The 22,755-nt window shown below is 43.6% G+C and overlaps 1 protein-coding gene across 1 annotated transcript in view; it reads left to right on the top strand.

Moving 5' to 3' along the window:
• Window positions 1-12,009: 12,009 nt before the first annotated feature.
• The window catches only part of EXT1 (exostosin glycosyltransferase 1), a gene marked incomplete at its 5' end in the record, with an annotated part of 24,308 nt that continues 13,562 nt past the window's right edge, over window positions 12,010-22,755 (top strand). The window contains 3 exons of the mRNA XM_010140084.1: window positions 12,010-12,103; window positions 14,137-14,244; window positions 17,812-17,931. Of these exons, the coding sequence (XP_010138386.1) occupies window positions 12,010-12,103; window positions 14,137-14,244; window positions 17,812-17,931 (322 nt within the window). The remainder of the gene's footprint in view (window positions 12,104-14,136; window positions 14,245-17,811; window positions 17,932-22,755) is intronic.

Here is a 22,755-nt window from a genome sequence, read left to right as displayed (position 1 = left end):
AAAAGACTCGCTTTGCATGCTCAAGAGAGCTCCTTCAAAACAAGGTTTTCGATTTGCTTTGGTTGGTTATTCCTCTTTTTTTCTCAAAATGGGCCTTGATTTTTGAAAATGTAATTTCACAACAATCATATGCGAGTTTGTGTGTCAAGGCAGGGTCAGGCAAGAGAAGAAGGATACGTGCATGCATCAGTGGTTTCCAGATGAAAGTCCTTTGTAAATAGTGTGGAAATGTCTACATTTAAGTGTGCATGGATGCAAACATGCTTGTGGGGCTTTTTAGACAGCAATATTGCATGCTCAGGCTGGGACCTAGAAATCCTGCATGTCACCGTGAGCAATCGTAGGACTGTAGAATAGTTTGAGTTGGAAGGAACCTTCAAAGATCATCTAGTTCTACGCACTGCTATGAGCAGGGACATCTTTCAATAGAGCAGGTTGCTCAAAGCACCATCCAACCTGATCTTGAACAGTTCCGATGATAGGCCATTCACAACTTATTTGAGTAACTGTTCCAGTGTCTCACTACCCTCAAAGAAAAAATTTCTTCCTTATATCTAATCTAAACCTACCCTCTTTCAGTTTGAAACCATAACACCTTGTCCTGTTGAAAATGGGTAAGACTATCTCCAGCCCTACTGAGTTGGAATATAGTCACCCTGGTCTCATGTAACATAACTGAAGACCACTGGAGTTGCTAAAAACCCTATACAAGGCAAAAACCACCTAAAATAAACCAGCTGCAATTCTAAACTTACACTTAGTGGCATGCAGCTCACGTTTTCCTCAGGCTCAGGAGGAGACTCCAGGTCCGAAGGGGCCTAAGTGATGCAAAGATGAAGAGGAGCTGTGCTCTCGTTCTAGCTGCCTTTTTTGCTGAGAAGAGCAAATAATAGAAAACTTTAATTTTACTGTAGTCAGCAGAAGTGAGCAAGCTCAGAAAAGGAGCAGATCTGCAGAGTGACAGATCCCATTTTACCTGGCTGCTCTGTGAAGCACAGTCCTAGTTCTCAAACTGCATGTTGGGTGGCCTCATTTAGCTTCGTGTTAACAAAACTGAGGATGGGAATGGGAGGCATCACTGAAAAACAGTTTTCAGTGCATTTTTATATTCCTGCTATCTCATCTTTTCTCTTGCTTAGAAAATCAAGATTATTATAATACTAATTGTTGACTGCAATAGGGAAAAAAATTTGCAGAGTTCCCTGTGCTTCTGCAGTTTGCACTCCTGCACTGCATTACAGCAAAAGTCAGTTCCCATTAAGTCCAGAAGATCAGTACCTCCTGTGAGTCAGTGGAAACGCACTCTGGACTGTAACATTGCTGGGTTTTCATCCTAAAGTTCAGTGCTATAAAAACCAAAATACACAGAATTAAGGTTCTTTATTTTTTTCCCCTACTTTGTGTCCAACTCCTATTTTTGAGGTGGCTTTGTCTCATTTATAGAAAGGCAAAAGAAAATACTTTGAGATCCTGAGATGAAAACTAATAAACAACCGAAGTACCAAAGTATCTAGATATGTTGTGGTGTTACTGCTCATGGGGACTAAGCTGCAGCTGCCTTCTTATGAGCAAAAATAAATCAATTCTCTATTTCGTTCAAAGTTGTTCCGTGGATTTGGTAATTTTTCTACTATTTTTTCCTCCAAGCATGATCACATTTTGGGTCAGCATGCTAGGCAGCATGGGGCTCTGACAGCAGTTCCTGTGTAAAGTCCCTCTGTGTTTTTTTGGAAACAAATCCAGTCATTCATAGAAATTAACTCCTGCATAATTAGAGCCAGTATTGCACATCGTCTTTGCTTTCCATTTTTAGATGTTGTGTCTGGAGGACTATAACTTTTAAAGATGCCAACAAGCCACTTAGGAGCTCGATAGCCGTAATGGGAAAATCTGTGGAGCTGAATAGAAGATGATAAGCTTCATAAGGACTATTCTAAATCGTTTGGTAAAGAGCTCAGCCAGACATTCAAAGAAAGAATAGAAACGACAACCCCTTCTAATTCAATCTGCTGGGGGTTGTACTTTCTCTACTATCCGGCGGAAGCCCCAGTCCTACAGGCAGCTTAATGGAGAGGACAGAGTTCTTAATGCCAGGGTCCTCTGGACTCTGCTCAGTCTGGTTATTGGACTGTGGCATAAACGGATGTAGAACACTGGTTTTATTCATATTTTACCATCCAGGGCTTGTAATCAACCATTTCTCTTTCTGGGTTACTTAAAACATTCGGTAGCCCCAGATATGGAAGCATGAAACTCTAGAAAACTGATGCTCTTCTGCATTTTTTAACCTCAGGTTTTCAATAAAGAGCTATTTAAAAATAATTAAGAAAGATTTGGAGGCAGGTCTTTTTTGTTGTTGTTGTTGTTGAGGTTTTTTTTACAAGCAGGAGAGAATCATCAGCTTCAGAGCCAGCAAGTGTTGACAGGGGAGAGATCACACAATAAGTCTTTTATTTCTCTGCACACTTGAGGCTTTCAGGTATGCTCTGTACTCTCAAAAATTAGAGTGGGTGGTAGATGAGCTAAAATTTGTTTCTATGTTCAGAAAATGCAATATGGATCTTACTTTGGATCTTTAATACAAACTGATGCTTTAATAACTGAAATTCCAGTAGTAGGCTTTTTTTTTTTTTTTGGGGGAGGGGGGAGGGGAAGGGAGAGAATGGATCAATAAGAAAACTGGCTTTACAGTGGGAAATTACCCCGGAGACGTTCACAGGTAGAATGTCACAGCATGTGAGTTCGGTTAATGGGACCAGATGGCGCTATTTAGGACAACTGTTTGATACTGCTTCACTGCTAAGAAGTCTAAGGGAGAAGGCTAAAGTCCAAAGTCACTGGGTGAAGGACAGTATATCTATCCCCAGTTTTAAAAATCAGAATCATGGTATGACAGAATGGTTTGGGTTGGGAGAGACCATTAAAGATCATCCAGTCCAACCCTGCCATGTGCAGGGACACCTTCCACTAAACCAGGCTGATCAAACCCCTGTCCAATCTGACTTTGACCTCAAACACTTCCAGGGAGGCAGCATCTTCTTGCCATTTCTCTGGGCAACCTGTTCCAGCGTTTCACCACTCTCATTGTAAAAAAATTCTTCCTTTTATCTGTTCTGATATCTGGTTTTGGTTTAAAACCATCACCCCTTGCCCTATCGCATTAGGCCCTGGTAAAAAGTCTCTTTCTATCTTTCTTATAAGCCGTTTTTATATATTGAAAGGTCACAGTAAGGTCTCTCCAGAGCCTTCTCTTCTCCAGGCTGAACAACCCCTACTCTCTCAGACTGTCATAGGAGAGGTGTTCCAGCTTTCTGACTGTTCTTGTGGCTCCCCATTGGACCCACTTTAGCAGATCCATGTCTTTCTTAGGCTGGTGGCCCCAGGGCTGGATGCAGTGTTAAAGATGGGGTCTCACCAGAGTGGAGTAGAGGGGCAGAATCACCTCCCTCGATCTGCTGGCTACATTGCTTTTGATGCAGCCCAGGATGCAATTGGCTTTCTGCGCTGCAAGTGCACATTGCTGGCTCATATTCAGGTTTTCATCATCCACCGATACCCTGAGGTCCTTCTCCTCAGGGCTAATCTCAATCCACTCATCACGCAGCCTGCATTTGTGCTTGGGATTGCCCTGACCCATGTGCAGGACCTTGCACTTAGCCTTGTTGAACTTCATGAGGTTTTCATGAACCCATCACTAAGGCCTTGCAAGGTCCTTCTGGATGGCATCCTTTCCCTCCTGCCTGTTGACCATGCCACACAACTTGGTGCCGTCAGCAAACTTGCTGAGGGTGCACTTGATCCCACTGTCCATGTCCATGAAGGCATGTATGTAGGGATCCATGCAGGAATGAGGTCAGGAAGACCAAGGCACAGCTGGAGCTGAACTTGGCAAGGGATGCAAAGAATAATAAGGGCTTCTACAGGATGTTAGCCAGAAAAAGAAGGTTAAAAAATACGTACCCCCTCTGAGGATCATGACTTGCAAGCTGGTAACGACAGAAGAGGAGAAGGCGGCTCGGCAGTGCTCCCTTAAGGTCCCAGGGTGGCAGAGAGTGCAGAAAGACTGTCTTGTGTGGCTCGACCACGCGACTTTTAAAGCGAAAGTGGCGCGAAAATCAGAGACCCACAAAAACCTTTAACCTATGAAAAGTGGAGATGCAGCTGACATCACGTGTCAGGGAATACAATTGGTTAGTTTAAAGCAAACTCTTCTAAAAACAGGAGAGCTTTGCCAACCCATCACACACTCATAAGTCTATGGGACCTGATGAGATGCATCCCAGAGTCCTGATGGAACTGGCTGATGTAGTTGCCAAGACTCTCTCCGTGATATCTGAAAAGTCCTGGCAGTCAGGTGAAGTCCACGGTGACTGGGAAAAGGGAAACATTGCACCCGTTTTTAAACAGGGTAGAAAGGAGGACCTTGGGAATTACCATTCTGTCAGTCTGGGAAGAGCATGGAACAGATCCTCCTAGAAGCTGTACTAAGGCACATGGAGGACAGGGAGGTGATTCGAGACAGCCAGCACAGCTTCACCAAGGACAAGTCCTGCCTGACCAACCTAGTGGCCTTCTACGATGAAGTGACTGCATCAGTGGACAGGGGAAGAGCTGTGGATGTCATCTATTTAGACATCTGTAAAGCCTTGGACATGGTCCCCAGCAACATCCTTCTCTAAAATGGAGAAATATGGATTTGACATGTGGACCGTTTGGTGGATAATAATTGATTGGATGGTCACCTCCAGAGTATAATGACCAATGACTTGATGTCCAGATGGAGATCAGTGATAAGTGTGTCCCTTAGGGGTCTGTACTGGGACCAGTGCTGTTTAATATCTTCATCAGAAACACAGTGGGATTGAGTGTACTCTCAGCAGGTTTTCAGGTGATACCAGATGGGCACATATAAGGCAAAAGAGGATTTGTATATGTTTATGTCATTTCAGTGTGGGTGTCAGGGGACGTGGGTCCACATAAAAATTTGTGCTGTGCCTGTGCGTGTGTGTTCCTGTGCATGCATCTGTGCCTGCGAGCGTCAGCATCTTCAGTGCTTTCCCACCTGCTTAGAGGGTATTGAATTCACAATGTGGCGCTGCATTTACTTTCTCAGAGGACACAAGCGAATGGTGCATTTGCTTCCTCATGGACTTTTCTTATTCAGGCGTGTTGTGAATTCTCTTGCTGACAGCACAGCGAGGTGCTGCTGTGAAGCAGGCATCCTAGAGGAGTCCTCCTAGAGAGCTTCAAAGTCTAGGAGCCAGCATTTGTTTTTAGAAGAAGCACTACACGATGCTATTAGGAGGTTGCTGGTAACTGGGCTGTTATGCTGCCTAGGGAGGCACCTCGGCACGGTTTGCCTCTTACGTGCTACGTATGAACCCTCTCTGCTCACCTGTTAGATAAGCAGTTATCTTTAAACATCAAATGATGCTGATGAGACCACATTTGCTACTGTACAAGACTACTTGTTCTAGGTGGTGTAACCACCACATGGGGAGCCACTTGGATAGTACCTGGCAGTCCAAATGTTGTGTGTGCTTTGCAAGCACCATATAGATTTACAGGGCATTCTGTGTAAATATTTAGATACAAGGCTTTGGAGCATTTTTATGTGTTAGAATGTGCATTGACTTTAATGGCTTGTGTATCCAAACATTTCTATGTGTAATATTGAAGTGAACTGAATCCAACCACGATGTCAATGAAGACTGTAAAGATGATTTAAATTTGAACAGTTACTGTCCATCTTAACTGTAACAAAGTTCCTTTAGCAGAACAGTACAGTGAAAACTCTACTTTCCTGTTTTTCTTCGTTAAGCCAACCTTCTGAACTGAAAGAAGATGCTGGCATGTAAAGGAGAAAACAGTTGTACCTTGATAATAGCTTCTGAGTGTTTGCAGCTTCCTTTCCATTGGCAGGCCTAGAAGAATTGTGCAGGGTTTTCATTAATTTAGCAGTATTTGCAGAATGGGCTGGTGCTCGTACCCGTACTCATATGTTACCCGTGTGCTAAAATCACTGTTCATGCACACTACTGTTGTACCCGCGCCATAGAACCCCTCAGAGTCTTGCTGTCAGGGCAGCATGGTGGCGGCGGTTGCAGTAATGAACCAGGCTGAAAGAAATACTCCAATGACTGCCTTTCAGCACTTGGCAAAAAAATCCTTTTTATGTTAGTTTCAAGGTCGTCAGATATCATTATAGCCGAGTATTAAAAATTTCAAAGAAAGGAGGCAGTGTGTTTGATTTATAGAATAATTATCTAGCTTTAGCTCTAACTTGGCTTTGGCAATGGTTTTGCAGGCACTCGAAAATTAAATCCATTTTTTATGGCACTACAAGGTATTATCTCACAGCAAATGATAATTAAACACCTGTGAAATCAATTAGCCCTTTAAGCAGGGGGAAAAAAAAAAGTTTTCCAATTATGTTTTTGCACCTCCAAACTTTCTAATTCCAGAACGAGCGCTCGCGGAGGAGCACTGCCAGCCGGTAGCCTGTTAACCAGCATTAAGATCACCCCAAAGCATTGCACAGCCGTAAATCCGAAAGCAAGCCGATCATGGCGAGGGCACCCTTCCAAGTAGGATGCGTTAGCCTTTGGAGCTCGGTCTGGGGCAACTATCTGTCTGATGCACAGCTAAGCCGTCAGCTTTTCGACAAAGACAGTTACTCACTCGGTGTTTTCAATGCCAAGTCTTACTTGACAGTTTATTTAAAAGCCAACGTACCTTAATGGAAACCAAGCAACAGGACGCACCGTGTGACAGAATGGGTTTCTTGTCACGCTCCAGCCAGTAGTTCAGAGCCATCTGCATTAAGCATTCACACACAGAAAACTGGCCAATTGGTTAATAACTGAAACTGAATATACTGGAAGACTAGGAAACCCTCCTCCCCTGTTTAGCTTTGCGTTGTAGGTGTTTAATATCTGTCTTTGCTGTAGCACTTGAACTTAGGCAGAAACTTTTGGAAGATGCAGTGTACATTCATGGGCTTGCAGGTTCAGAGGGGGAGCCATGGTCTTGGTTGGTCAAGTGCCATCACAATTTTTGGCTCGGGAAAGAAAAAAGCAGCTCTAGTCTTGTCTGACATCTACAGCGGTATGTGCAGATACTCCCTGCTGAAGATGAGCTCCAGTGTTTTCCTAATGATGGATTATGTGTGGCACTGCTAAAATACGTGCTCGTGGGTTAAACCAGGAAGTTTAGCCCAAACCGGGACAATTTGGTTTATGGTTTGCTCCTCTGTGTCCATCTGAATCTTGATAGCCATAGGCTGGTTTTCAGTGAGTGCTGAATGACTTGGGAGGAGCGAGGCAGGTAAGGATGCTGGGTTAGCATTCCCAAGGTCTGTCTGGCTACTGGAGAAGCCACCAGTCATCTGTGTCTCGGGTTTTCCATCTATGAAATTGGAATGGTGATGGTATTCCATATCAGTGTTCAGAGGATTAGATAAGAAAATATGTACACTGCTTTGTGATTCCTACATGACAGGCGGCATATAGCTGGATAAAGTATGATAATCACTACGTCTGGGTACCTGGACGTATCTGCTGGTTTAAACTGCCAACGTTTTTTTAGTCCTATCTTCAATCAATGGTGATGATGATGTGGCTTTGGAAAAAAAAATAGTTTATATTAAAATTGGTAGTGAAAATGTTTCCCGGGCTAGTTTATAATCTCTTAAGTGTAGTGACGTGGGGAAATGCTTAAGCTGTAAGAAGGAATGTGTGGCATGGCTGATTAGTCACTGCAGAGCCTCTGCAGCCTGCCCAGGCTCCTTGGGATAATGGCAAACAAGAAATCCCAAGCAGCCCTCTAATGCATGTGTTGATTGACAAGGTCGGCACATCAGAAAGAAAAAAAGAATGGAGAAGGGGGGGATGGGGAATGACGGAAGTGATGTGCTGGATCAAGAAGTTAAAATGGTGAGAACATTTGGCTGAGCAGCGTTTCTGCTTCGGATAATTGCCCACACAGCATTGCAGTGTTTACACCTGCATGATAGATGGGGCCGAACATGTTTTCTCAGCTATGGGTGGTAGCAGGGAGGGGATATTTCAATTAAAGTGTGAATAAATTAGAATTGATTACAAATAGAGCTATTTTTTTATGCTGCCTAAAAAGGTATTAGCTGTGAACAAGGTGCACTTAATCATTACAGAGGGAAGCCTGAAAGTTAATAAAACACACTGCTGATCCTTACAGAGGCTTGCCAGCTTTGGGTTAAATCTGTAGCTATTTTAGTTTTAAAGCCCCAACTGTCATTTTAAAGGCATATGCATTTTGGATTTTCACATGTTTGAATGATGCAGCTGAGGCCCAGGCCAAGCCAACCCTAAAATTGGCAGTAAAATGTTACCTTCGGGCAAGCGTGCAGAACGAAGGGCTACAGGAATATGAACAATAAGCATATTCCCCCTCTCCTCGGCTGTCTTCTAACATGGAAACCAGGAGCTTTCTGGAAATAAACATCCTCTGAGCAAAGCAAAGGACTCCTCTCAAAGCTTTCCTACCGTAAGTGCTTGGGAAAATTAACTGCCAGCAATGAGGGAAAGTGCCAGAAGGAGTGTGACACTGCAGCAGTACAAGTGAGGAAGAGGTGCCCGGCAGTGCTAGTCTTAGCTCCAGTTCCTCAGCTACAAGTGGATCCCAAAGAACATCCATAGCTGGGTAAAACCAGTGTCTGGATAAGCACGTCATGGAGAGCTGTCCCCACACGCTGGCAGCTCAAATTTTGCACAAACCACAGCCATGCCATCTGCCAGACCCTCACAAATCTCCCTGACATCTTCAGGTGTTAACGGCTAATGAAAGCAAGTGCTTCTGAAAACAGGTATACCCCCCTTTGCCAGGGGAGAAGAAGAGGAGGCTCTGGAAGAACCTCTCTAACTTAAGGCCCCTCCGCCAGTTCCAAGGTTATAATGCTTCATTGCCTCCCTGAGGTCTTGTTGCGATGAGTCAGTGAAGGTGTGGGGGGAATCAAGCCCAGCGTTGATGCAATACTGGTATTTGCAATAGACACCAGATTGGTGCTTCATGAACAAATGTCCAGCTGTAGCTGAAAGGTTGTTCTGGATGTCTCCACCTCCCATTTCTTTCCTGCACAAGTGAAGAAGAACTTTCAAATCCAACAGAGATTTAACTCAGATACCTGCCTTTAGTCCTAGAGATGATCTCATGTCTTCACTGAAAGCATTTCAAGTCAGAGTTAAGGGAAGTGCAAAGACGCTTTCAGAAGAGATGTTTATGTCTCCTGAGTGGAAAAAAATGCCATTGTACATAAGCAATTTTCCTTCCCCATCAGAACACCAGTGATTCTCAAATCTCCTGCTCTCTGCATGGTTCCTATGGGGCTGAATGGGAATAAAACCAAAACTAAGGGTTGCCCTGATGCCTTCTGTCCCCCACCACAGCCCGTGGGCTGGAGCTTCATTCACCAGACAATGTTTTTGTGGCCAAGGTCTCCTCCAAACGCTGCGTGACAGTCTGAGAAAAACATGAAATGGTGTCTGCTGCAAACTCAGCTCTGAAGTACCATTCAGTACGTATAAACGATTTGCTCTGCAAGCAGTGCTTCAAATTACAAAGCTACGCTTGCAGCTTGACAGAGATGTTCATGTATTTATGGCCAGGTACATGTGCTGTGTGAAAAGCATTTCCGAATTCATATCTAAACATACTGGACTGTCTTCTGTCTTTCAGCTAAGGCAGAGTGTCCCTGCGTGCTACCCACAAAGTAGTCGGAGTAAGGTTAGCACCTCGTGTCTAAGCATTTCAAACAGATGCTTGATCCTGGAGCAGTCACTGAGGGGGATTAAACTGGAAATCAGTCCCTTAGCACTGCACAACACAGATTGTGTCGAGTCACCTTAAAACATTTGGGTTGAAACTGCAGAGAAATTTGTTCATGAGAAGAATCTCTGGTGCAGTTCATTCGCTGCTGCAGCTCTCGATGGATGTTGTTTTACTCCAGGTCTGCTCCTGTGGTACTTGGGGGTTCTCCCTGAAGTGAGTGGAAATTTTGTGCCTATACATCAAGATCAGGATAAGGCTCTCTGTGTACGTATGATGTAGATAAATGGCTTGACGACTGTGAACCGTGCTCTTCCAGAGCTCAGCAATAAATCACACGTTAGGCTTTAAAGCGCACAAATGGGAGCAAGACACTAATTGGTTTCCAGGTGGGAAATGATCAACAAAATCCTTTTTTTTTTCTTTACCTTTGTAAATCAATCCTAATATCAGCAAACTAGGTATGAAAGAAAGGTGCCCAATATAAGAAGCGGCTGGCATATGGAGGACTCACACTGGCCTTGTTCTCTGTTTTGTTTTTTTGTGTGTGTTCTAGTTCTGCCATTGACGTTTTGTGGATATTGTTGCATTCAAGGGTGTTAACAGGATTTTACATTTTTAGGTAGCTGATGGTGGGGCACTTCTGACTGGCGTATTCTAGCCCTTCGGGGTATTCTATTTCTGGTTTTTATCATCATTTTCTGTCATACAGTATACAGTGAAAGCGATGAGCCTCAGACCTCTTGGTATGTAAAAAAGGAATGCTTAAAAATAGCAACTTTTTTTATTATTTTGGTACTCTAGCTTCCTAATATTTTCCCCCATGTGCTGTGTCACTGCTGGCTGGTGAGCTGGGATGTAGCTGCCAATCAGTATCCCACATGAAGAAAAAGGAATTGCTGCCACTCAGATGGAATATGTATTTTAACCAAATTTGAGATACGATTTTTTTAAAAAAAAAGTACTTTGAAGCCTGTTTTGTAGTTTTAATTAATGCAACAAGGGTTTTTATTTTACTCTCAATGCAGATAATCTTAATCCATTCACAGTGACCTTTTCTTGTGCAAATTAGCTATACATGCTTGTTTAAGCAAATGGGCCTTTGCAAGATGTCTCTTCCTAAAGACAGAGCTTATAATTGAAAATTGGCTCACTCCCATCTGTCTGGCCCGTGTGAAAACACAAACGTAGATCCGGACTTTTTTATATATAAAATATAATCATATACATACGTATATACAGACACATATACACACATACTTGAAAAAACTGCTCTTCCTGCAGGTTACAGTTAAATTAGATTATTAGTGTTAGAAAATGTCAGTATCACAAGTTACTGTCAAAATAACGTGTGTGTGCAGTGTCCAGGACAGTCTGGAGAAGAGGGGGTGTTTAAGCTGGATCCTTTTGTCTCAGTGAGGTTGATGCCGTTCACAGTTCCATGGGTTTGCCAGAAGCACAATTAGCTAATAACAGGCTGCAAACTTAGGATTTGATGTGTGGTTGTGGTGAATGGTTTTGAGGTGATTGATGGAACTGGAAAAACAAAAAACCAAAACAGGAGTGTCTCTAAGCACTTGAAGTTTTAATCTGGAGGAGCAGGGGTCGTTGCAGCTATGTGGTTAATTGTCAGAGTTGGGCAGTTTATCCCTCTCACCACACTTGACAATAACCACCAAGTGAGTCATTGTAAACCCCGGTCCCTTTCTGAGTGCCTCCTTGATAAGAGAGGATTTCCTTGGCATAGTTTGAATATTTTTTGCTTTGTACAAACCTCTTGTGCAGAAATGAGCACAGTTGTGCATGACTTTGACTAAACCTGAATAGGAATCAGGGTCACAGAAGTGCTGCAGCAGTGCTTTGGATATCAAAATATTTAAAGTAAGTTTGTTGTTACAACTCAGGCGCACTTGTTTATACAGAAATGGATGATTATTGCAAAGGCAAAATTATTTCCTTCCTTCTCTGTTTCATTACCACTCTCCCCAGCCCTCTCAATGGTGGCTGCTCCTGAGGATGAGCAAAGAGGAGCTGGGGAGATGGCTGACACACACGTGCATGGAGGGAGCTGGTTAACCTGGTGGTGAGCGGTCATGGTTGGGGATGATTTTATCCAGATGTGTCTCAACAGCTGTTTGCATTTTCACACCCAGTTACTCTAGGACTCTCTGCTAATTCAATTTTCTCTTTTCTCCCTGTTCTTGTTAGGTATGATTACCGTGAAATGCTGCACAATGCCACTTTCTGTCTGGTTCCCCGTGGCCGCAGGCTTGGCTCTTTCAGGTTTCTGGAAGCCTTGCAGGTAAGAGCTGCAGTTTGAAGCATGCAATTCAGCATGCAGTAGCAAGGAGGCGGAGAGGAGTGAAATGTGTTTCACTTCCCTAGTGGACAGTAATCCACTTTGCGAAAAGCTTCTATTCACTTCTGGAGCAATTGGCAGCTTCTTCCCAGAAGGGGCTGAGCACTGAGCTCATTGGAGGTTGAACTGCATTACCTCCAGGAAAAGGGTTTTCCTGGATGTGGTGAGGCTGAGAGGTTGAACCAGTTTAGAGCAGTATTTCATCAAGCTGTGAGACGTCCCGTGAGAGATGTTGGCCTCTACAAGTAAGCCCTAGAGCAGTAAAAATGGCTTTTTTTTTTTTTTTACTTAGCCCAAACAGACTTGTTTATGCATTGGCTGTCTTGAGATGGTGCTTGCTGAACATACAGAAGGTGGTCTTGGGGCCTGTAAAGCCCCAGACAGAAGCTTCACATGAAGGAGGATACAAGCCCATCTCAGGGAGCTCACAGGGTGTCTGGGACAGTACCTGAATCCCCTTCACCTCTTGAAACCATTTTGGTTAATGATCTCCCTTTTTTGGCCAGCTACAGAGGGCAATGCAAAAGGGCTCCTGAGTCACTGTGGCAGCGGGGCTTGACAGCACAGTGATTAGCTCTGACATTGACCTACTCTGGCTGCAGCCAGGGTGACGTTGTTTTTTTGGCGAGTATCAGCTCAGCCCTAGGGTCCTGGATCTTCAGTCAGCCTACAAAGCATCCTGGGATATGCTGCAGCTCCCTGCTAGGACTGGCACCTGGATTTCAGAGGGGCTGGAGTGGAGAGAAAGGAAGGCTGAGGCGCTGCTTGGTGCCAGTGAAATGGCAAATGAGGACACCTTACAGGGTCTTGGCTCTGGGTGTCCTTTTGCCATTTGGGAAGTGTCCCAGCTTTGCCAGTAAAGCTGATGATGAATAGCATCACATCACTTTTCTTCATCAACAATAGAATGTGCCAGGCACTATTAAAGAGTATTGTTTACCACAACACAGAGCAGGATTGAGGTGCCTAAGTGTAGGTGTATAATATCATTTTAGAAGCCATGGGGTACCCTTCTGGCTTTCTGTCACTTCTCCAGAAGGTCTCCAGTAGATCCTGTGTCATGTCTGCCATGTCTGTCATGTCTGAAACTTGATAGGTTTCTTAGATACCCCAGAGCATCCCAAATGTGCTGGACACTCAGGTTTAACCACTGAACCCCACACCTACTGTCACATTTGAGATCCAAGTTCTGGACCGTCACTCTAGTCCTTCTCTGGAGAAGATTAACAGGCTGCAAAGTGCTGTTCCTCTCCAGCCACTTTGGAGGAGGAGGTGGGTCTGGTTTATCTGGGTGACGAGTCACTTCAGATGCTCCTGAAGAGCACTAAGCAGCTATTCACTCATCTGGGCCACAGGCCATGCAGCTTCTGTTAGCTACATGATCTCAGGAGAAGAAAGCAGGCTCACAGTACAGAACTTGGAGGCTCCAGGTCAATGAGGATAAACTGCAGGCACTGAGGATTTTCCTAACAGGCTAGCAGCAATATTCACCCATCATGATGAATTCCCAGTTTCTGTCTGGCTCCAGGGCATGTCGAAAGATGTGATCCACATTAGTGGAATGTTTTAAATGTGAATACACATTACTAAGTGTTTTCTGGTAGACTTTTTTCATGCACTAATGTCATTTCCTTTCAGAAATTCACAGCTCTTTACACATTATAAGCACTGCTGTAATGCAGAGACTTCACCAGCATAAGATCCTGTGTGTTCTGCCCTCATCTGTCAGCGCAAGCACCAGATTTCAAATGCCACTCTGCACACAAACCCCACCTTTCACTGAATATGGATAAGCACAAAATGGAAAACATGACCATTTGGGCTGCCCTCCTGTGGGCTCTAGGTTGTGGCATTTCTGTGCCATGTTGCCTCTCCTTTGAGCTTATGCAGGTGGTCGTGGTGTGGGTGCAATCCCCAAAGCTTGCCCTAATGGTCGGGTACTTGCTAACGACTGCAATGCCTCTGTGTGCATGCAGGCTGCCTGCGTCCCAGTTATGCTCAGCAATGGATGGGAGTTGCCGTTCTCGGAAGTGATTGATTGGAACCAAGCTGCCATCATAGGCGATGAGAGATTGTTATTACAGGTAAGAAAAAGACTGCAGCCTTCAGCGGATCACTTGATTATTGCTGCCGCTATCTAAATGGATGGGGAAGATTAATCCAAAAGGTCAGGGCTGTAAAAGAATTTTTATCATGAAGGGATTGTCTGTGTCACGCTGGCTGTGAACTCATTTAATATGACATCATTCAGTTTTTGACCTGAAGGTCACTGCAGCCACCAGGCCACATTCTTAAATGCAGGAGACTCTTTTTTTTCCTAAGAGCATGAAATACCTTCTGGTGTGGAACACCTGGATGCCTTTCTGAGGCAGAGCTGTCCTGGACTGGGTACTGTGATGAAAAACACCCAAAGGCAAGTTCTGCTCTAGTCCTTCAGAAAGGGACTCAGTCCTTCAGAAATTTAGCCTCAGGGGTCCCACCAGTGCTGTGTGTCTGGCTGGCAGCTACTGAATGGACTCCGCAGGAAAGCAGGTATTTTCTCAGGCAGTTTTGTGGGAAGCAGAATCTGTCCCTTTTGGTTCTAGATTCACTAGATTTTTTTTTCTGTTTCCCTAGTGGGTTTTGTAGTCTAAATATATTCAGTAAAGTATGTGGAGAAGTTGATGGTAAGAAAAGTTCTTGAAAAATTGGTTTCCTCAAAGTATCATTTGATAAAATGCCACTGCCCAGCATGAAACTGAGATCTGTGAGATCTGAAATAGGCACTAAGTAGCCACTAAGAGGAGTTGGGTTTTTTATGTTTGAATTTAACTCATTTTCAAGCTATTGTCATCCATAGAGAGAAGCCTTCAAAGGTACAGGTGTGTTGAAACTCCAGAAATGAAGTACCTTTGAAAATCTCATTAGATGCCTATTTACTTGTCTGAAGAAGTAAATATTTGTGAAGAGGTGGCCTAGCAAGCGGTGCAGAGTGCTGCCTATTCTCCTTAATGTGATACAAGCTGCAAATATAAAAGGGCCATTTGATTTTTGCTTCTGTGGACAGCACATTTTTCTGAGCAAAATTATTTCTCTCTTTAAATAATAATAATTTGCTGATCTTCATGCTTTCCGGTAACATGCCATTCGTTCTCTTCACAGCTGCTTCCATATTGAGCAGCTACTGCACCGTTATTAACAGTGTTCTTAAAGAGCTGGCAGACGGCCTGAATGTCTGCTCTGGGAAATGTTTTTGTTATGTTACAGTTTTTCATTTCCTGTTTGAGAGCAGCTCAGATGTTTTTATTTGCATATTCTCCTCATCATAGCACTGGGAGAGCTTAATCCAGCCTTTCTGCATTTATTTGTACAGGGTGGTTTTTCGCTTTTCCCTAGTTATTACTGAAATGACCTTTTATTAAGACGTCATCCCGTTCTAATAATTCCAATGTAATCCTGCCAGATTAGTATTAATACATCATTTTCCCCACCTGTCTTTCTGGACAAGTAGATTAATAACTAATAGGCAAATGCAGTTAAAATGGGAGCTCTGATTTTTCTTTCCAGCTGTTGTAACAGAGCAGGCACCAAGGCTCTTTTTTTAACCTTGACACTGTGTTTGCAGGCACTCACGAGCATGGTGTGGTCTGTAAAATCATGACTTTTTGCAGTAACCTTCACAGTCAGAGCAGCCTTCCCTTCCAAAAGACGTAGTTTTGGGTATTGATTTTATTTGTTGCTGACACATGTACGCGCGTGCACTAGAGGCTGCATGCAATGCAATGAAATGTTTAAGTTTATAGAAAAAATGCCAAATCACCACTGCAAAATGACTTTGATCTTGTGTTTGCTGCTGATAATGATCCTGGATGTGATTAATACATGTCTGTGTACAGATACTACAGGTAGCATTTGTTATCCCTCTACCCACTGGAACTTACTGGAAAAGTACTGAAAAAAATGAATGGTCACCCCAAAAGATGACATTTGATGCAGTTATTTACTGCATCACATCACGATCAGTTAGAAGAACAATGTACTAATACATGGGTTTTGTTTCTATCTTTCATCGTAGTTTTGCAGGGAATATTTTTCCTAAGGTTCCTGTAGTGAAGGAATGTAAAGTACCATCTCGGGCAGTCTGACCATTTTCTTGTGTTCCACCTTGCTGTATACTAATCTGTGTTATAGTTAGCAATGTCTCCAAGATGAAAGTCTAAGGGACAAAGGGCTTAGAGAGTAGAGATTGTCCCATCTGACACTGCAACCTGTGGAGCTGTGGTACTTTGGGTTTGCAGTGTCCAGACCTCCTGGATGCAAACTATGCAGTGAAGAATGTACTGATTCTTGTGGAAATTTTTAGATGTAAATTCTTAAAATGTCAGGTTTTCTTCAAGAAAATGTTTCATGTGAAATCATTTGATTCGGGAGCCTGTAAAGGCAGATAATGATCACTGCAGCCTCTCAGAATATTTTAGATGTAAGCAAAGTGTGTGCTGGCCAGGACAGGACGTGGTGGGGTGCTGGTAAACTTCAGATTAAGCTGGGATGTGCACAAAGCAACACAAAGCCCAGCAGATGCTTTTACAACTGACAACTTAGGTAAAAGATTTGTGAGAAGTGAGTGTCTGAGAATGAGGTGGCCTAATTTGAAATCACAGAAAAACAGGTGCAAAAGCACAGCTCTTCATTTCTAGAAAAAATAAACACAAATCAGCAACATTTCTTAGATACCTTTCTGGTGCTGTGAGTAAACCTTGTAATTGAAGAAAATTGCAGTTAAATTCAGTTGATAATGTCAGTTTGCACTGTCAAGGCCTTGATCTATGTCCTAAGTTAAAGAATGACATGTACGTACATTAGTTTTTCTCCAATGTGGAAGAGGGACATAGGGATGGTGTAGAAGTGGTGTAGATGGGGTATGGTGTAGAAGTGAAGCCCTCCCCTTCTGATCCAGAGGGCAGTTAGGTTTTTAATGGCAAAGCATTGCAGCAGGACAGTTTGGGGTTTATCTGTAAGGCAACTTATACCAGAATTAATGTGTTGATTTAATGGAAAGGGGAAAAATAGAAGCAATGTTTTCCCTTGTGAATAACGGGTGTTGTGGGAGACGGTATTCTTTCGACCCACAGGAGTTAGTGCAATGCAACTTGATCTCCAAGCTCACAAAAACTGGGATCTTACTTAAGATGTTGCTGTGTTTTCCTTAGGACATTTAGTGTTGCCATGCTGCAGTAAGTGCAGATCCACATCCCTTTAACATACTTTGAGAGTGGGCAGTATTGATGGAATCTCAAGAGCTGCATGTACTACTGGTTTGTTAAAGTACTAGTCCATGAAAAGCTTTGTGCGTGAAGGATGTATGGAGGAGCACCTTACTGTGCCATGCCACTGCAGTGGGGAGAGGGAACTTCTGTTACCATAAAACAACCAAAACCTGAAAGAAAGCAGATAAAAAAATATTCATATATTCAGTACCAAAGGTTATAAGGGGTTGTGTCTCATTCATTTTACATCAGGGCTTTAACTGTTAGCACATGCATCTCTGTCGGACAGGAGCGCTGATGCTGTGCAGCTTGCTAATAGAGGAGAGGACTTGTCAGCAGCATATTAATTTGATGAGATTGCATTGTTTTCTGAGGCTTCTGACTATATTACATCTTGTATTACAGATTCCTTCTACAATCAGGTCTATCCATCAGGATAAAATCCTAGCACTTAGACAGCAGACACAGTTCTTGTGGGAGGCTTATTTTTCTTCAGTTGAGAAGATTGTATTGACTACACTAGAGGTGAGTAAAAACTGACTGGGACCTTGCCGAGCAGCGAGGTTTCCGTACCTGTCCAGCTGCTCCTGTCCTCAGCTGATGTCAGACCTTGGTTTTCATCACATGCGATTGGTTACTGGGAAAAAAAGCTCAGCATCTTGATAAGTTTTCTCCCCTAAGGAAATACTTCCTTCATTATCAGAATCTGCGTTAGAAAACTGACACAGTGAAAAATGGGAGCTGCCCAACACATGGAAAAGTTGTCATGTGTGATCTTGCCTTTGCGAGGCTTTATGGCTTATGAATCACTATCCCTGTCATTGGTACTGAGTGTGTTTCTTTAGAAACCTTTCTGGAATTCATTTTGGAAAAAAAATTGCCGTAGAGCTCCTCCTTGCCCATTCCTTAACATTTTGATGCCTTGTGATGGGGCTGTTGTCTGGCTTAAGGAAAAGCGGGGGGGCTTGTAAATCACTGTGTCCTGTCTTCACACAAAGGATGAGGGAAAGGCCTGATCATCCTTATAAAATATTAATAAATAATCATAATTAGACTGCTATTAAACAAGGAGACAGATGATCTCAAATGTGGAGAGAATCCTTTCTGAGTTCAGAGTCAGAGGAGAGATGAAAGGCTCTTTAGAAGTAGGGCCCAGGCTACAGTTTCAAAAGCAGGTTTCTCTTCTAATTGTTTCCCAGATTTGCACATGAATTTTTGACACTCTTTTACCACTGGAAGCAGCTCAGTTTGTAGGTGCAATTGCATTTGTTTTATGCTAATGCTTCAGCAGTTGCATCTGTCTTTGTGCACAGTTGTAAAGCTCCACATTTCCCGCTGTGCCTGCTTTCCCTTGAAAACTGCAAATGAGTGCTGCTGCCTGCAGTACAGGTTGCCCGTGGCTGATCTACCTCCAGCTGCTGCAAGACAATCCCTTAGGTTTTTCTGTGCCAGTGAAGAAAACCAGCCAGGGAACATTTTCAGAGCCCCTGGCATAGCTATCCTCGCAACACTCTCCTCCCCCTTGGAAGAGCATGTCTTCATCTGTGCTGCCTGTTGGGAACTGCTCTGCATCCTCAAACTCCCCTTAAGCACCAATGAGTAATAATCATCACAGCCCACACCAGGATCAGATTTACAAAGCTGGAAGACCGTGTCCCAGTGCTCGCAAACTTAATTTACCCTTGCAGATGTACTCCTAGGGACCATCAGGGTGCTTCATGTATCATCTGCCCCCTCCCTGCATGCACCCTGTTACTGTTAGGGATTGCTAGAAGAAGAGGGGCTCTCCTAGCTGCTCCTTTCCTGCCTGTGCTGGGGCTGGTCTTAAGGGGACATAACCTGCAGCCCCCACAGCCTTGGTGTCCATCACATCAAGCTCCAACGCTCATAGATGAGCCTTTAGCACTGCCCTGGGACACGTTGGCCTGTGTGGCCACAGGTGCCCAGGGGACGGCAAACCCTGTAATAAAACTGAAGCTGCTGGGCAGCCAGCAAGCTGGAATTTCCACTCGGAGCGGAAAAACTAAAGTGAAAAAAAAGATCTTCCTGGAAGGTTTAATTTAATGAAACAGTAATGTATGCCTGCTGTTGAAGTTACCTTCTGGGGCTTTTCATCTGTTTGCAAGGGTGGTTTTGGTGTGAGGGTTTTTTGTTTATTTTTTAATTCTGGACTCTCAGAAACTTTTGAGACAGCTAAAAGGGATTCCGTTCTTATGAACAGGTATTCATTTCACATTTCAGCTTGCCTGAGTTAACTTTCCTTAGTAAAAGTATAAAACACATGAGAGTGATTTTTGGTGTCTGAAATCTGCAAGCAGTATATCTTCTTCTTAAAATCTGGTGCCTGGAAGTAAATTCCTAGCCGGATTATTTTTTTCTGGTGGAAGTTATCCATCTTCTGCTGTAACATTGTTGTTTCAGAGCGCTCTGCTGATGCTAGATATCATCAGAATAATCACTTGCTAACTGCAGTGCTGGTACATGTCCGCTTATAAGGATGTCAGTACAGAAAATGTTGTCACCAACTCAGATGTCTGCAAGGACATCACAGCTCTCCTCTGCTCTTTATCCTGGACACGTCTGAAAATGTTAAGTCACATCTTAAGGTCTTTCATCTTCTCACAGCATTCAGTGGCCTAAGCCAAACAGCTCATAGCCTGAAATCAACCTGAATCAACCCCATACTGCAGGCATAGAGGAACTGCCCTGTGCCGTGGGCATGGTGTGTGTGGCTTACGAAATGATGGTCAGGTGTGTCTGCTGCAGGCTGGTGAGTGGGAGCTCTGGCAGTGCAGCAGTGGGCTGCCGCAAACACCGTCTGGACACACGTCCCAGTCTATCTGCACTTTTACAGCTTGGCCTTCCCTGAAAACAAACCCAAAACATCTCTGAATCCCGGCGTGGTGTGCTCATTTCTCTGCTCAGGAAGAGGAGGGGAGAGGGACAGCATAAAATACAGACAAGATGCTAGGCCGGGGCATGTTGAGAAGCAGCAGTGATTAAGGCAATATGTGAACTTTTTGAAGTGTAAGGATGAGGGAGACAAAAATATTTGACTATTAAAGCATTAAAAAAAAAAAAGGGGAAGATCTTGCCAGTGATCCTAACCCCTTCCCTCTCTTATTAAACTTCCTGTCATACCTCATCATTGGAGGGACCGTGTAGCTGCTGTCTGTCTCTGCAATATGTGCAGTGCTATGCACTCTGCATTTTAACTGATTGGTCCTCCATGTTATCCTTTTTTATGCTTTTATATTCTCTTTCTGCCAAGTTTCTTTCCTCCTCTCTGTCATGACAGGCAGCTGTGTTTCTTTGTGTAGATGAGGAGTGTGATAAATTAATCTTCCGTTTGTTAACTGTGATAAGTCACCGAGGCCAGCTCCCGAAGCCTAGTGTGGAACCACGCTGGTGAGGTTGTGTGCCTGACGTGCACTGACGGCTGCGTGTGCTGCGCGGCACCAGGGGCCTGCTCCCTGTCAGAGCCGCACTCAGTCTGGGTGTGCTGAGGTAGCATTGAATGCGAGCCATGTGTTCCCCCTGCAGCCTTCTTGGCTACCAGTGCGGTGGAAAACTCTTCCGTCTGTGAAAACCTCCTGACCATGTAAATTCACAGACTTCGCGTTATCTGATTATGCCCCAGTTCTGAGAAAGCAGGAAGAAGGAGCTGTAATATTTAGGCTTTGTGGTAAACACTCAAAAATATGTACTTTCTACGTTCTGTCTTTGTTTAGTGGCATAACTTGCAGATGGAGAAACAGCAATCATCGTCTTTTTCCTCTCCTCACGACCATGCAGGAGATCTGACAACTGATACACCGAACTTTCTAAACAGAAATACTCAGATACGCTCTTGTCAGTGATGCAAATGCAGTCTAAGTCTGTTATTCTGAGACCAAAAAAAAATTGAATTAACTTACTCATGTGAGCCAATTACTGTGTATTAGCTATGCTGATTGGCTGTAGGCAAAATTTAGACAAGCATGCGAACACCTGACATTTGTCCCAGTCTAGCAGTACATATATTGCCACCAGCAGTGGATTGTCTAGCACAGCGTAACTGGTGTTTTAATGGCAATCAAAAATTCCAGGAAAACCACTGCTTGTGGCAACACTGATTCGTGTTCTGTATTGACCACATGTCCCTGAACTCAGCTGCTTACAGAGTTTTTAGCTTGTTTAGGCTCCAGCAGCTGCTTTTGTTCAGCTACTGTTGGGTCTTTTTGCTTGCTTCTTGTTTTCCTGTGCTGTGGGTATATACCTTCTTTAATTCCACTGATTTTAAGGCCAGAATGAATGATGAGGGATTAGATTTAGTCCAACTTAAGAGCCATAGAGTTTCACCCAGATATGCCTATGTTAAGACTGCAGAAGTCAGGTTAGGAGAACCAGCGTGTCCTTGGCACTTGAGCCCTGTGCAATGCATAAACTGCCAGTTACATGAAAGCTCCTCAGGAGATCACAGAAGAAGAGCTGCAGAATCCTGCTTAGCCAGCTTAGGGGAAATGTCTTTCTTCACCATCCCCTGGCCCTTTGCAATGTCCCATCTCCAGACCTGCCAGCCTGTGATGCTCTGAGGGAAGGCAAAGCTGTAAGACCGTGGGGCCCAACACCAGGTAGCACTTAGAACATTGCATCTTATTTGGAGGCTGAATTTGTCCAGTGACAGTTTCCCACCACAGAATCTCATTATGCCTTTGCATCAAGTTTGAAAACCCTCTCATCATGGTTCTTGCATACAGGCAGCTGATGTGAAGTAACTGTGATTAGTCTTTTAAATACATATTAATTGTACAGCCTTGTGTGGTTTTTTGTGGCTTGGGGTATTCTAGACAGTAAAGTAGATGACCTGCAATCTGTTCTGACCTTAAAAATTTAGGAATCTATGTTTGTGCCTCTCTACAGAGACAGATAGTAGTTGCCAAAAGATCTTTTTCTGGAACTGCTGTAGGACTGAGACATGGAATCAGTGATGTATCCGAATGCTAATATCCCTTTATAATTAAGCAAAAAAAGAATAATTAGTGCAGCCTGATTTGCTGAAAGTCTTTGTGGTTTTGAATGCTCAAATTATCTCAAAATAATACCTAGCTTTGTAATGCCATCCTCAAATAATTATCTTCTGTGAGTTCTGGATAGTAACACTGACAATGAACTAATCGGGCTTACAACTGCTAAGATACTCTAATGGACAAAATATTTGACTTGAAATACAAAATGCAGTGAATTGCATGGTCTCCATGTCCAGAGAGACTAATGAGGTGCTCTGAAACCTATTGCCCAAAGCCTCAGCTGCTGAAGTGGTTTCGAAGTGTGCAGGTTCTCTATCATTTTAAGAGAGATTAAGCAGGA

This window comes from Buceros rhinoceros, unplaced genomic scaffold (assembly GCF_000710305.1).
Source record: "Buceros rhinoceros silvestris isolate BGI_N320 unplaced genomic scaffold, ASM71030v1 scaffold2997, whole genome shotgun sequence".
NCBI classification, from domain to species: domain Eukaryota; kingdom Metazoa; phylum Chordata; class Aves; order Bucerotiformes; family Bucerotidae; genus Buceros; species Buceros rhinoceros.
The sequence above is the reverse complement of the archived record's forward strand: the minus strand, read 5'-3'. Positions and strand labels throughout refer to the sequence as shown.